Source organism: Serinus canaria, chromosome 19 (assembly GCF_022539315.1).
Source record: "Serinus canaria isolate serCan28SL12 chromosome 19, serCan2020, whole genome shotgun sequence".
In the NCBI taxonomy this organism is placed as follows: domain Eukaryota; kingdom Metazoa; phylum Chordata; class Aves; order Passeriformes; family Fringillidae; genus Serinus; species Serinus canaria.
Window position 1 is genome coordinate 4839189 of NC_066332.1, and position 15580 is coordinate 4854768.

At 51.8% G+C, this 15580-nt stretch overlaps 1 protein-coding gene across 6 annotated transcripts in view; it reads left to right on the forward strand.

Moving 5' to 3' along the window:
* The window catches only part of SLC43A2 (solute carrier family 43 member 2), a 32142-nt gene continuing 16562 nt past the window's right edge, over positions 1–15580 (forward strand). The window contains exons 1-5 of one of the 6 annotated variants that reach the window (XM_030231376.2): positions 1–345; positions 2159–2358; positions 9231–9420; positions 10389–10444; positions 11123–11199. In XM_030231376.2, coding sequence (XP_030087236.1) covers positions 2199–2358; positions 9231–9420; positions 10389–10444; positions 11123–11199 — 483 coding nt within the window. In that variant the 5' untranslated portion in view covers positions 1–345; positions 2159–2198. Of the gene's footprint in view, positions 346–692; positions 782–2158; positions 2359–6128; positions 6546–7670; positions 7793–8319; positions 8489–9230; positions 9421–10388; positions 10445–11122; positions 11200–15580 lie in introns of those variants that run through there. The other 5 variants (XM_030231375.2, XM_018919368.3, XM_018919369.3 and 2 more) reach the window with 5 other exon arrangements.

Consider the following 15580-nt stretch of genomic DNA (forward strand, 5'->3'; position numbering starts at 1 on the left):
ACCTCCCGCCGCCGATCCTGGGTTTGTCACTTTTCCCTGGAAGGCGGCGAGCCCGACCACCGCTCGGGTGTGTGTGTGTGTGCGTGTGAGGGTCTGTGGGTGTGTGTTTATGTGTGTCTGTGTGAGGGTCTGTGTGTGTGAGGGTCTGTGTGTCTGTGTGTCTGAGGGTCTGTGTGTGTGAGGGTCTGTGTGTCTGTGTGTGTGAGGGTCTGTGTGTGAGGGTACTGGGGCTACCTGCAGACCAGAAGGGGCCCCGGGGAATATCGAGACGTACTACAGGAGTACCGGGGGAATCTCGGCGAGTACCGGAGGAGAAAAATATCAGGGGATACCTGGGGGTGAGAGGTACTTGGGGAATAGCGGGGAGTAGATATCGGGGGTTACCGGGGGAAGAAATGGGGAGGTTACGGGGAGAAGGTATCGGGGGCTACCGGTGGGAGAGAGCGGGGCGTACTGTGGGGAAGATACCGGGGGGTCCCGGGAGGAGATATCGGGGCTCCCATGGGGAGATCCCGTGGGGGGATATCGGGAGTATCCCAGGGGTCCCGGGCTAACATCCCGGGTGATCCCGTGGGGATGAGGGGGGTGTCCCGTGAGGGGGTCCCGGGGGGGCCCTGAGGGGGCGGGGGGGGAGCGAGCCGGCACGTGCCCCAGCGGCAGCGGCGCGCGTGGCCATTGGCTGAGGCGGCGGCCAATCAGCGGGCGCGCCTGTTTTGCCTCGGAGGCCGGATAAAAAGCCCGGGTGGGACCGCGGCGGAGCGGAGCGGGCGCGGCACCGGCGGTGAGCGGGGCACGGCACCGGGGGCACCGGGGCGCCCTGGGGTTTGCGTGGGAGAGAGACAGGGGGGCACTGGGGAAGGTGGGGGGCATCGGGGGATTCACGCGTGGGAGCGACAGGCGGCGGAGGGAGAGCGGATGGAGAGGGGAGCGTGGGTGGGGGGCTGGATGGCGAGGAGGGAGGAGATGCTGCGGAGCTCCTTGGGGGTGCGGGATGCTGCGGGGGTGATGTGTGGGGTGGGCTGTGCTGGGGGACACTGGGGGGGCCGTTGGCAGCGGGGACAGCGGGCTGCGGCTCTTGTCGCAGAGAGGATCGCTGGGCTGGGCAAGGATAGCGGGGCTGGGGAGGGGGCTGTGCAGGGATGAGGAAGAGGAGGAGGAGGTGATGGAGGAAATGCGTTGTGGGCTGTGCTGGGGCAGCGGGCCTGCGCTGTGGATGGTGGTGGTGGGGCGCTCTGAACCGGGTTCTGTGGCTGGGAGGGGGCCCTGACCCCCAGGCATCACTGCTGGGTCAGACCCCCGTGCTGCCAAAGCACCCGGTGCTGCGGTCTCTCCAATAAGGGAAGCTGCCCTGGCTGGCTGTGTGGCCAGTTGCTTTCCCCACACTGCTGCCTGAGATGTGCCTGGGCTGGGAAAAGCCTCAGTTTGGCTCAAAAGGGCCACCTGCCTTGTGACACTCGGGGCTCCCCAGGGTCAGGTTGTCCCCTTGGCCAGGTGTGTTCCCCGATTTGCTCACTCCCGTGGTCTCCAGGGACCGGGACAAGTGGAGCTGGACACAGTTAATGTATCTGGGGCAGCCTGGAGATGCCACTGAGCTGTGGTGTGTCTCAGCTGGCTGGTCTGGCAGACAGCAAAAAGTGCTCCTTGGTGAGCCATTGGTGATTAACTGCATTTATAGAGCCCTCACCCACCTTCCAGAGCAGGTCTGTGCTTTTGCACGGGGCAGAGCAGACCTGGTGAGTCTCTGAAACCACCTCTAGGATGTGGGTCTGTGTCCCTATCCCAGCCTGATGGCAGTGGGGACATCAGGGTCCTGCCCTGGCGTTTATTCTCTCAATGCCTGCCCCGTGCAGGGCCAGCGGGCTCCAGGCTGTTTGCTGCATTTCCATACCTGGTGCTCGGGAAGTGGAACAGAGTCCTTGAGCAGAGTCCTGTGTCACTCAGAGTGAGCCCCCCAGGGGCTCTTCCAAGGGCACCTGTGCCTCCCCCATCCCTGCAGGTCCCTTGGCAAGCTGGCACCTGCACAAACCAGTTCTGTACCCGAGTGCCTGGCATCCAGCAGGCAGCTCTGCCTGGGTACTTAGTGAGGAGATCCCTTAAACCACAGGGTTTTTTCATGCTCTTTGAGCAGCGTGGACTCACTGGGCGTTGCTCCCTGCAGGTTGAGGCTCTGAAGGAGGAGGCCACCCCCCCAGGCAGCCATGGCCCCCACGCTGGCCACGGCGCACCGGCGGCGCTGGTGGATGGCGTTCACGGCCATCATCGAGAACCTGCTCTTCTCTGCCGTGCTGCTGGGCTGGGGGTCCCTGCTCATCATGCTGAAGGCAGAAGGGTTTTATTCCTACCTGTGCTACGGACTAGGTAAGCATTTTTTGGGCTCGTGTTGGGGTAAGTTGCTGCTGAGGTTTGCTGATGTGGTTCCCTGCTGCGAGGTGGTGTGGAAGTGGTTGGAGGAGGGCTGAGCTCCATGTTGATCCCAGGAGAGAAGGAAGGGATTTGTGCTCCTTCCTAAAGGCAGTGGTATCCTTGTGATGGTGCAGTGTGCCTGTAGGTGCTGTTGTTTTGTAGGGTGGTTGGGAAAAGGAGCTTTAATGATGGGGTAGAGCTTTTCTGGATGGCCTTTTCTACTTGGCCATGAGTTCTTTCTCTGCAAGGGAAAGCTGGATGGGCTCTGGAGGATGATGACTTGTGGGGAGGCTGTCCTGGGTTTTTAAGAGGAACTTTGTCCTTAGTGGTGAGAAAACAAGGAGCACGGGTGGCAATAATATCAGGGCAGTCCAGTGCTGAGAAGAATTTGCAGAATTAAATACTGCTGATCATTCCTCTCCTTCTTCAAGCACCCAGGATGTGCTCAAACCAGGCTGTGTTTCTGTGAGGGCTTGAGATTTACCCTCTGCCCCAGCCAGAAGTGACTGTCCCTGTTGCAGACACAGCCTGGAAGGGGAGAGAACTTTGTGGTGTGGGAATGGTAATCCTGGGAAAACAGCCTGGACGTGGACATCTCTCCCCAGCCTGGGCATGGAGGGAATTGTGCATCCCACAGAGTGTTTGGGTGGTCAGTGGGGTTAAAAGGAACCCGAGGGTAAAGGTGTGGTGTGGATTTGGAAAGCTGCTGTGGTGGCTGAGGGTTAGCATGTGCTCAGAGGAGGGAAGGGCAGAGTGAAGAGAGGCAGTTTGGGCTCTGTCCAGAGATGTGTGATGGAGACTGAGACTGGATCAGCCCATCTGGGGCTGGTGGAGGAAGCAGTTTGTGAAAAGAGCTGGAAATCAGTGCATGGAGCCTCTGTTGGCTGAAAACAGTGGGAGAAAACTGAGGTGTGGGGAAACAAAGTCCAGACAAAGGTACCTGTGAATGATGTGATGATTCTTTGGGTTTTGCTCATTCATTAGCTGCTTATCTCCCCTTTGTGTGCCGGGCCTGGGTTGGTGCACCTGGCAAACATGCACATGTTTGAGTCTTATCAGCTGCAGTTTGGCAGCTCCATCTCCATCCTGTGCTCTGCTCTCAGGGCAGTGCTCCCAAGCGTGTCCTTGTCACTTGGGTCCCCAGGAGCACTCCTGTGTGTGAGGGAGACTCCCAGTGCCTGGAGACCCTGCAGGACTTCTGTTCAAGGCTGCTGTGTTCTCTCCACATCAGGGAGACTTTGTCACAGCCAAGAGATCACATTAAACCCATCAGGTGCAGACTTTCTGCCACCCAGATAAAGCACACAGGAGCTGATAAGCAAATGCTGACTGTCTCTTCGAGCAGGCATTTGCTTGTCTGCTTCCTGAGATGTGCTCTGCTGACAAGAACTTCACTCGGGGCCCACCTCGAGCTCTTTGCCTTGACTGCTTTCAGTTTGTCCCAGATCAGTGAGGTTCACCTCGGTTTCTCACTCCTGTTCACCAGTCTGTGGCTTTTTTGGCTCTCCCCTTGGGAGTGACCATGCCCACAGACCACAGGGAAGATGCAGATGTTTGGACTGCTGTGAATTTGCTGCCCTGGGGGCAACTGCTCCCTCCCAGTGGCCAGCCTGTGCCCTGAAGCAAGAAAGCTTAATCCCTGAGAAGAAATTTGTGCAGTCAAATGTTCTCATTGTCCTCAAATATCTGGCCATCACTTCTGAACTCTGGTGATGGCTTGTGATGAGCTGTGGGGGCATTAATCTGTGCTGACTCACTTTCATTTCTCTGGTTTGGTCCTCTCTCTAAGAGTTTTGTGGGGAAGACTTCTGGCTCCAAGTGTGTGGAGGCTCTCAATTACCAGCCCCAATCTGAGTTCTCCCTTTGCTGGCATAGGGTGACCCAATGGTTGCCTTTTTCAGTGTAACCTATTGAATCCAACTTGGCTGGAAGGCTGGTGCAAACAAATCATGACTAGTAGCCTTTGGGCACTTGTTGTTCCTATTGCTGCTGTGGGCATGTAAGTATTGCAAAGAAAAAAAAAAATAGAGTTTTCCTAATGAGCCAAAGGTTCTTGGCAGGGCTTTCAGTTTGTCAGCATAAGCTCTTGTACTTTGTGATGCTTTCCAATGAAAGGCAAAACTAGACCTTGTCCCTTCTGCAGGCTCTTCTCTGAAGGTAACAGCAGCTGCCCAGAAAGTGCTGCAGTTCATGAAGGACTCCTTGTCTCCCTGTTGAATCCCTTGCTTGCCCTTGGCTCCTCGTGTTGGATTTTGCTCAGCCATTGCACAAACGTGGGGTCCAACGGCCTTTTAACTCAGTAACGTGGGGGTGGAGATGGACACCTGGGGACAAAAATCCGAAATAACAAAATATTTTTAGAGCAGTTGTGCAACTGGGCTGGAGTGGGGGGTTGTACCCGTTGGGCCACCTCCTGAGGTATGTTTGAAATTCGCTGACAAGGAGCCTGGTAGTAGCACTTTGTTCCCATTTTAATTTTACTACACTACTACTTGGCCTTTAACCAACTGAAGCAGCATCTTTTATTCGTGCAAGTGCTGACTCCACAGTCTTTATCACCGTTCTGGGCCTTATCAGCTCTTGGGAAATTTGATCAGTCCAGGGTCTTGCCTTGCTATGATGTTTCTGGGATTGGGAAGCTTGGGTCTGAAACATGCTTGAAGAAAGAAAAATGTCCTGAACTTGATAATTGCTCACAAAGAGCAGAGATAAGGGGCACAGAGGGCTTTCCTCTAAGACAGGGCTGCAGAGTACCAAAGGGATGATAAGCCAATTCACTTACAGTGAATTAACGAGCCCTGACATGGTCAGAGGGGGAAGGTGCTGCCTTACAGCTCTTTTCCCATATTTATCTGAGCTCTGGGTGGGGAACTTGCAGTCTGAAGTCCCTCACAATCTGGGCAGATATGACAGCTAGGATTTGTGGAAGGGCTGCACGTGTGAGGCTGTAAACAGGAAAAGAGTAAAGGTGGTAAATATTCAGTTTGTACAGGAAACACACTGTGCTGATCAGCAGCTGTCGTGGGAAGGTGCTGGCTGAGAGCAGCTGCAAAATGAAACCACAGCTGGGGAGAGAAGGGGAGCTTAACTGGGACTGTGCCTTGGTCATGTGAAACTTTCAGGCACCCAGAGAGGGGGTCCTGGAAGTGCCAAGTGGAAGGGCAGGGAAACCCGAATAAATTGCTTTTGCCGTGGTACAAAGCAAGAACATCTCCTCCCAGTTCCCAGAAGTATGACACCATCCTAAAAAGAGAAAACATGTTCTTATGTGGGCAGACTGCAGAATCAGTTGTTTGCACATGTCTTTCAGTGTGCTATTTTTTTAAACCAATACTCCCAGTTCTTTGCCCTTGATTTCTGTATTTTTTTTCCCTCCATTTTTTTTTTCTTCTTCTATAAAAAAGAGAGGAAGAAGATGAGGGTGTGCAGGCTGTGACAGAGCTATTGTCAGGGTGGCTGGGGGTGTCTTGCCTGTTTGACTCAGTCTGATCCATGAAATAAGATGAAAGGAAAGCTGTTCTCTGCCATCTGAGATGGCAGTCACTGCTGGAAAAGCCAGACTCGTTCCTCTGGTAATGTGGTGTGTGTGCCTGGGATTTGAAGAGGTCAGTAAAGAGCAGTTAATGATTGACCTGCTGCTTAGAGAAAGGATGGCTTTGAATGTTCCAGCCTGAACAAATCCCAGCGATGATCTTGACATAAATGATTACCCAGGCAGCCTTCTCCTTACCTAAGCTGTCATTCTTTAAATAGTAACTTGAACTACTAATTGGGCAGTAGAAATCCTGCTGCTTTTGTGGGGAGTGCTGTAAAAATAGGCAGCAATGTTCTTGTAATTGCTGGTAAAGACTTGTAGCTTCTGCTGGCTTGTCAGTGAGGCAGCAGTGAGTGAGCACGGCCCCTGTGCTGCTGCCTTGCCTGGGTGTGACACCTCGAGTGCTGCATGCAGGTGGACTTGGCAAGAGGATTTGGGGAGGGCACCACCTTGGGCACAGAGCCAGTTGTTCCCCAGAGCAGTTTTCCAGATGGAGCCAGGCACGTAGGAGATTTTCCCGGGAGTGTGGCACGCACCGATCTGGAATGGGATCTGAGCTGTGATGGAGGGGAAGCTGCTGTTTGCTGTTACCAGGTGCATGAGGTAGGTGAGTAGTTAGGCAGGTTCTCTGCCCATTAAGCCCCTCCTAGCTGCATGCCCTGTGCTGCCACTCTCTATCGTGTGCCAACGAGCTGCTGGCACCTGAATCCGTGCTCGCGGATGAGTCGGCTCTTGGCTGGACCTTGTGCCTGCAGCACACACCTGCAGCCCTTCCAAAATGTTCTATTTATGGAGGTGGCTCAAAGGATCAGGGGATGTCAGGGTGCCAAGGGCTGCTGGAATCATTTCCATTACGCCTCAGTGGATCTTCTCTTGTTGCTCAGGGGCTGCTTCTATTTTCACAAACAATTTGTATTTCCACATAGCGCTGTTGCCTGGCCCCTCCTTGGAGCTGGCAGCCAGCAGCTGTAAACAAGGTGGTTGGTACAGGCAGGGAGTGGAGTTTGGTGTCCCATTCCCAGCTTTCCAGTGTTCAGAGAGGGGCAAATTTCTTTGCTGTTTCTAAGCTGTGTCCTCACCTCATGCACATTTGTCATGGGAGGGCCGGCAGGTGTGTGCTGTGTGGGCTCCTTGGGGACACAGAGCAATGAACACATCAAAACATGAACAGGAATTTGTATTCTCCAGCTTTAAAGGCTGAGTATTCCTGCTTGGAGATCTCTGTGTGGGGAAGGTTACTGAGGCTTTAAAACGTGCAGGAGTTATAAGGTCACTGCACTGTTCGTTTCCCTCCACCCTCCTTCCACTCATCAGCTGAGCTATCTGTGGAGAGTGCTGACACAGGGAAACTGCTACTACTTTGTCAGTTCTCCCCCCTCCTCCTTGTTTTCCCGGGTTTCACCTCTCACCCACATCTGTTTCCTATGAATTTATCTTTGTGGAGAGCCCAAAAGCCTTGATGCTGTGGGTGAAAACTGCAGAGAGGCTCCCAAAGTCTGTCCAGGACTGATTTCTAAGGATGTGACTCCGGTGCCTCAGGCTGCAGTGCTGCCCTCCTTGCAGAGGAGGTGCTGCTGGTGGCACATGTGACATTTTGGGGGTATTTGTTGCTTACTCTAGCTATCCATGACCAACAGGACAAGAGAAGGGGCAGATTAAGTTATCAGTCAGGAGCACATGGCTGTGGAAAGGAACACAGGCAGTTTGAAGCAATCTTAGCAAGGACGCTGATGGGAGCAATGGAAATGGGTAGAAATGCCCCAACCTTCCCTGGAGTGCTGGGAGGGGACAGAGGCAGCTCCAAGGTCTCAGATATCAGTGCCTGAATTCCTGCTGATACCTGAAGGCAGGAAGGTGGGGTGAGGTTTGTTTGCAGTGGACACAAAGCTGGGAGGGTGGTTTAGGGCAGCTGGGAGAGCCAGGATGAAACCAGTAACTGTAGAGGAGCTGGGGTTTGAGTAGAAGGGAGGGAGGTGCAGGGTGGGGCTTTGCCACCTCCAGAGCTAACACAGAGCAGCCATGGGGATCTCCCCCACCAGCCACAGCAAGCAGTGGATGAGAAGCCACTTGCACATGAGGGATTCCTGCTAATTAACTAAACCAAGCAGGGCTCGCTGGGAATCTCCAGCCTCACTTCATGCTGGTGGTTATGGCAGTGACTTCTCTCTGTTCCTCCTTTAGTACTGAACTTTGTCAAATCAATTATTAAATAAGAAGGAGAGTGTTTTATATCACTGGCTTGCAGCAGCAGCAAGAGAGCAAGTGCTTTGTCATAGCAGCAAAGGTTCCAGATAAGTGTTGGGAGGAGGAGAGCTGGAGTGCACTGGAGCTGTGAGTTAATGGAAGGCACACAGCTCACTCGAGGAGTTGTAAGCAGCCTTGGGATAGGCATGTAACAGGAGAAGAGCTGACATGAGGCAGTAAAAGGGAACTAGGGAACCTCTTTCCTTTTTTTTTTTTTTTTTTTTTTTTTTGAACTGTCCTGTTTCTCTCTTCGTTACACAACGTGGGCTCTCTTCAGCGTGGGAGTTTGCATGCAGAGTTCCTCATGTAAGGGCAAGAACAGAAAGCTGGGGATATAATTGATCTGTGTGACCTAAACCCATTTTGAAAGAATAGAAAAAGCTAATTACAGGGTAGGACTTAAAGATGCATCAATCCTTTAAAAAACCAGAGAAGGCAGGTGAGCTGCCAGCCCCCCTGGGAACAGGGTAGTTAAATCCAGGAAGGATTTTTCAGAGCCAGGGCAGTCAAAGCAGGGTGGCTGCTGCAAAGCCATTCTTCATCCTGATGCCTGCAGTGAGGGTAGGAAGCTTTTCATTTGAGCAGGCTGCTGCTCAGTGCCAGGCCTTGTCAGCCTGGTGTCTGGAACCAAAATAACTGATTTGGCTGTAGCTGTCATTAGTTTTGTTAGGGAAGAGATCTCTGAGAACATGACAGCTGTAGATTAGGAGGACCTTATTTTTGTATCCCTTTGGGTTTAGCAGGGTTTAGTCTCTTGTAATTGCCAGGCCATTTCTGTATAGTTGTTTTAATAAATTAATGACTCTCCATCCCTGGGTTTTTACCCTGCTGCTACATAGGATACGTGTCTCATGGCTGCTTTTTCCTGCTCAAAGCAGAGCTCATCAGCTTTCCCTCACCCTTCTGCTACTCTGCTTCTCCATTTCTCACTGTTCAGGATAAAAACTGGACTGTGGAGAGCATATGCCCAGCAGAGCTTTTGCCTTCCTTCCTTCCTGCAGCATTTTAAATCTCATCCTAACTCACTGTCCTCTCCCACTCCATGTAGAGACCACCACCAACATCTCTGAGCTCGACAACAGCACAGCATCAGAGCACAAATGGCCTTCCTGCAACGCCCAGGATGAAATGCTGAACTTGGCCTTCACCATTGGCTCCTTCCTGCTCAGTGCCATCACGCTGCCCCTGGGAATTGTCATGGACAAGTATGGCCCCCGCAAGCTGCGGCTGCTGGGCAGGTGGGTGTGCAGGGCTTGGGGGGGCTGAGGGCTCAGCTCCCACCCTGGCTGGGTGCTGTGGGCTCCCTGCAGCTTTGGAAAGTGTCTGAGGGATGGGGCTGGCATCTGCACAAGACAGCAGAGCAGCTCTGGGGTGATTTCAGCCAGCACAGTGAATTGCTCCATAAGGGAAGGGCCTGGGACTCCGTGTCCACACTTCAGCTCTGCAGTGCTGCTCTGTGATCCCTGTCCAGATGGAGCCTGGAGGAAGAGCAGAGTCATTTGTGAGTCAGGGAGGGTAGCTTTCTCCTTGGGCTGGGAGCTATGTCCTGAGAGGCACAAAACCAAGATGTTACATCATTGTTTGCAGGCTGGGGAGTTAACTCAGGGATAAACATGTCCTGTTGCCTTTCCCAGGGCCCTTCTCTTCCATGTGGTGTGTGTTGCTTTCTGCCTCAAATAGCGAGGTTGTCAACTGCTTCTGTCATGGCATGTAGGGATAAGTGACTTTTGGGATCACTGGACCCCAGCACTGTTTTAACTGTCACAATTTTAAAGCAGTGAACTTGGTTAGAAACCAAACTGGCCTGTGGGCAGAGTGGGAAGAACAGGGCAAGTCTCTGAGTCAGACCCTGCCAGAGAAGAGTTGAGTGCTGGGGCTCAGGACAAAAGCTGCTGCTGCTGCCTTTGGTCACCCTGAGGTGAGGGCTGGAAAAACTGTGCTGGAAAACCAGTGGGAATTTGGGTCCAGACAGAGCTGTGTCAGTGCTGGGAGGAAACGTTCCTGCCCCAGCCCTTGTGCAAGGCTTGCCTATAATACTTGTTTGCCAGTAATATTTGGGTATTTCCCGGGATTTTTCTTTCCAAATTGCCAGCTTCCCTCCCTCTTACAGAAAGTGCCCTGCGAGGTGCTGAGGAGGTGGAAGCGGCTGTAATTGACTGTGGGTGGGGCTGTTTGTGAGAAACTGATGGCTCTGGTTCCCTTTCAGTGCCTGCTTTGCCGTGTCCTGTGTGCTGATTGCGTACGGTGCCAGTAACCCAGACTGTAAGTTGGCATCTTTCTGCTGAGCTGGGAGCATTGCAGGGCTCTGGATTGGGGGTTTTGGGGTAGCAAAGTTCAAACTGTCCCCCCCCAGTGCTGTACTGCGGTCACAAGCCAAGCAATCAGCCAGGCTGAGGGAGCCAAGTGGCTCTGGGAAGGGCTGGTGTTTCACAACACCAAGTGGAGAGTGCAGTAAGGGCCAAACGTCTGGGATACCCAGGCCTCTTAGTTTTGTGTTTGGGCAGGGCCAGGTCCTGTAAAGGAGCAATTCCAAACGAGTTCCTGGCTTTTTCAGGGTTGGGTAATAGCACCTAATGTGTGATTGGCTTTTTCTGCAGAGGTAGATGGAGCTGGCTGCTCAAGAGCAGATAGTGAATGACCCTTTGGATTGTTTGTTCAAGTAAATCTTCCTTTTGAGACCCACCAGACAAGCTGCATCAGCAAGTCTGTGCACTAGAGAAAAGGAACCCTCCCATCCCCTCTGAGCTGCCTTGGAGGAGAGCCCTGTCCCTGCCAGCCTGTGTGGCTGGGGAGATGGGTGCTGGGTCAGGAGCAGCATGACATGTCCTGAGGGTGTTGATCCATGGAGGTTTCCACATGTCAGGACCAAAGCCTTTAGGGCTCTGTCTCCTTTCCCTCTGCACCCAGTGGGAGCTGAGGGCAGGTTTTTTATTGTTGCAGCTCTGTCTGTGCTGATATTCATTGCCCTGGCTCTGAATGGCTTTGGTGGGATGTGCATGACCTTCACATCGCTCACGGTAAGTGAAGAGTTACTACCTGACTGCTCTGTCCCTCACTGTGGCTGTGAGCTGCGCTGGCAGGCAGCAACAGAATGGATCTTCTGCCTGTGGCTTGAATAGCACGTGTTTGTGTTTGGTACAAAGGGTCAGTCACCCTTGGGAGTGAGTCCTTGGTTGTTATTCTAAAGCTTGTTTTCCCCAATCTTTTTTTTTTCACCTGCCCTTTGTATCTCAGGTGAAGGTGGGGTGAAAAAAGGAAGTGTTTTTGTCTAGGGCTCATAATGTGCCTGTACATGCAGTGCTCAGCTGCTTGGCACAGGCTGGATGTGTGTTTGCACTGGATTTAGCATTGACATAGTGCAGGAAGAATCAGCAGGGCACAAACCCTTGCAGCTGGCTATGACCAGCTTTCTGCAAGCACAGTTTGCATCTCACCCCCATGGTTCTTCTTGATCACAAAAGGTTTTGCTTTTCAGAAGGGTGAGAGTCCCTCACAGGCTTCCTTAGAAATGCTGTGTTGTTGGGTCTGACAGCCCACTAGGAAATGTTCAGGATTGTATGGAAAGCTTTGGTCAACAACTGTCAGCTGGATCTCTACCTTTTGGGGTTCTTTGCCTGGAGGCAGAAGCAGTATCATTCTCCAAATAACTGCTTTATTTTCTGCCTCATTACCCTGATTGTTGTTAGTGTGGCTCAAGCAGGGCTGGGTGGAAAGTCGCCCAGAAAACAAGCCTGGGAAGCACTGATTTTTTTAATTTCGTTTTTTTCCCCCTGAGCTGTAGTTAAAAACTTTCAGATTTGGACTGCACTACCTTGAACTTACTGTTAAAGTGAAACTTCCTGTTAAAGTTACCTCTAATTTAACAAGGCTTAGACACTGGCTGAGGTCCTGAGACATAAGTTTGGCAGAGGCTGACTTTAGAGAGTACTCTGTGTACCATGGTTTTGCTGCTGCTGGTGCTTTCATATATTCAAAGCTTTCAGACCTCTGTGCAGATGTTGCTCTCTCCTTCATAAGGAGCTGTGGGGCGAATGTCATCCTGCTTCAAATAAAAGCAAGGCATGGAGGAGCACATCAGTAGTGCTGTGGGAGAGGAGAGGATTCCCATCCTGCTGCTGCTAGCATTATTGTCTCTCTGGGTGATTATTAAGGGGTCACAGATTATTTTAGAACCACTGGTGACGATAGGAGTGAGGGCAGGATAGGGCAGGAATAGATTGGGTGTTCTGTGGCTTTTAGCAGCAGAAGTAAGCAAAGCCACTTATTAGTGCCCTCATTAGTGAGCCAGCTCTGCAGTGCCAAGGAAGAGCAGCAGCAGGAAAAAGGTCAGCTCTTCCAAGAGGAGATCCAAGCCTTGGGGAGCTCTGAAGGAGGCAGTGATGTTGTGAGGCCACACAGATGCCTCAGGTGGAGCCCATCCTCTCTGTGTGTTCTGCAAAGAGCTGGGGTGGCTTCAGGCCTGACTTCTCCAATCCACAGGCAGGTGTAGCTGCTTGTGCAGCTGCTCAGAGGCATTGTGGTACCCAAGGCATGTGAATGTCATTAAAAATAGCCTCAAGTGGGAGGGAGGCACTCCTTTACCTGCACCACAGCTTAGCTGTGCTGCTGCCTGTTAGAACCAGCTGTATTTTGGTTGTTGGCAGCTCACAGCTTTATCATTGTGCCTGCAAGCTGCACTTGGTGTGTCAAGAACCATCTTCTGCTGTCACAGGGTGATGCCTGGTGGATTCCTTCCAGCTGTGGCCCCTAGGGACAGGCGAGGGAGGGACACGGACAAGCTGATGGGCTGTGGCCTGAGCACGCTGTGCTCCGCCTTGTGCCCTGGAGGGGACGGGCTGAACGCTGAAAGGGGACCCTCAAAAGACCTTTGTAAGGACGTTCATTACCGAGGAGATGATGAGCCCTGCTCCTCCCGGTGCCAGGGGAGCTCGGTCTGGCTGCCACAGGCGCTGGCTTCGTGCACAAGTCACAAGGTGACTCCCAGCTCCTGCCAGCTGCAGGTGACCTGAGCTGGTCCAGGAAACGGGTCAGACCCACTGGTGCCACGGTCCTCAGCCACCCCAGGCAGGTTTTGGTTGCTGCTTGGTGGCAGGGTGTCCCTGAAGCCCAGCTTGTAGGGTGTCAGGTGTTGACACCTCCCGGGACATGGTGTGATCTGGTGGCAGGGACCCTCAGACAGGGATAAACAGGATCTCTGAGGATTAGAGCCTGGGACAGTGCTCCACAAAGCTTTGCCTCTTGAGTTTAAAGCCTTTTCCAGCAACAAGTCCCCAGGGTATCATGAAAGCACATGGCAAGCTGTGGAGCCAAAACAAGCTGCTGCCCCTGGGTGCCTGGCCTGTGGCTTGGGGAGGAGGGGGCAGCCAGCAAAGGCTTCCCAGTTCTGGGAACAAGGTCAGGCTGTGCCTGTTGTTAAAATGCAGAGGGGAGATTCTGCCTCGTGACTTGGTCTTGGCCAATGTAAGTGAAGATTGGAAATGGAAACAGATCTGTGCTGGTGGCTCTGACAGCAACACAGGAATCTGGCTCTGGTTCTGCTCCGAAGCTATTTCATGCAAAGAAATAAACATGTGTGATAAATTACCACAAAGAGCCTTTTATAGATTGTTCTCTGTCCTGTTTTCCTTTCAAAGAATTACAGCTGCTTGCTCTGATTTTCTGCTGCAAACAGCCCCCTTTAATCAGAGAGGGGGGGACATTTCTGTGTAGGGAATCTTTTTTGCTTGGAAATATTAGGAAAACTTAGGGCTCTGTGAGCTTTTGTTTGTTGGAGAATGGAAACAGGAGTTTCCATATGCTTTGGGCAAAGGGGGCCCTTTGAGGCTTTCCTGCAGAACATATTTTTAGTGTCTGTGTAACTTCCAAATACACCCCCAATAGGGAAAACAAAGTTTAATTGAACAAAAATACCATTTTTCATTAGTCTAGTTCTCAATGCCTTGATTTTTTTTTTACTGTTCTTTCAAACAGTCCTTGCAAGAGGAGGGAAACAGACTTTGGTAGCAATGCTGTGCTGTTTTCTGTATATGGAATGTCTCTAGGGAAAAGCTGGAAAACAATATAAATTATTATAAACTCACTGTAGGGAGGACAAGGAAAAAAAAACTACAAGAGGAAATGATTTATCAGTTTAGGATTACAGACCTGCAATAAAGGACTCCAGTAAAAAACAGTTACGTGTGGCAACATTCACTGAGTGTCTTTGTGACAGTGCATAAAGTTAATATTGCATTGAGTGTTAGTGACCTTTAAACAAGAGGCTTAAGAGTTTCTGTCATCATAGGTCTTGCAGAATTGGAGCTGTCATACCAGAATGGGCAGAAGTTGGTGGAGGAGTCACTTCTGGCCTGCGGGGATGAGATCAGAATGAGGATTAGATCCTTTTTGGTGGCAGAAAAACAGAGCTCACTTGCTCCATGGCTTGTGTTTTTTTATTGCCTTTTTTTTTTTTTTCTCCTCTCTGTGGTTCGTTTTTTCCAGTGCTTGCTACTATAAAGACAGCATGAAAAATGACTTGGTAAATATTGCATGTTGTTTTTGTAGCTGGTCTTTAGATGAGACCTGCATAGGCACTGCCAGTGCTGGCTCAGTCTGAGAGGTTTTCTGGTCTTGAACCTTTCAAGACTTTTCCCCCTTCATCTCCCCTCTGCCCCTCCAGGCAGTCCCAGATTTCTCTTCCTTCCAAGTGCTCAGTGTTTGCAGTTTCTGCTTTGATTGGGCTGGATAAGACATTAAATCTCTTCTGTCCAATTTTTTTAATCTAGCTGCTTGCTGGGTGCCAAATTGGATTTGAGGAAATCTTTAGCCTTTCTAGGACTTCAGTCTCATTCAAGGCAGAAGCAGCCTTGGGTTCTCCTGGTCATGGTTTCCTGTTCTGTGTCTCCAGTAGCCCTCAGAGCAGGAGGATCCACCTGGAAGTTCCTTTCCTGCTGTATGAAAAAAGCTTTTTGTGGACTCTGGATCTCTGGGGAAAACCAGCCCTTGCCAAGAAGCAGCTGTGTTTGTGCAGCTCTTGCCCTGCCCTGAGCTCCCCAGCAGGAGCAGCAGTTTTGTTGTCATTTCTGGACATTATTTTAGGTTTGGGGTGTTTGGGATGAAACAAATGCCCATCCTGGTGACAGCAACCAGCCTTTTTTACAACCCTCAGCTATTCCACTCCGCAGATGCTGCTTTCTGGGAGTGTGTAAATTGAGGGCAGTGCTTCCAAGAGGAGATTTTTCAGTGCCTGGTAACAGACCTTTGGATCCTTGAGCCGTTTTCCTGTCTGCAGCTCCCGGGAGCAGCCTGCTGGCAGCTCTCCCGCATGCGGGGTGATGGGTGTGGGGATGTTCTGCAGAGCAGCACAGCTCTTCTGCCTCCTCCTCCTCCTCCTCCAGGGTTCATGGGCAGCATCAGGCT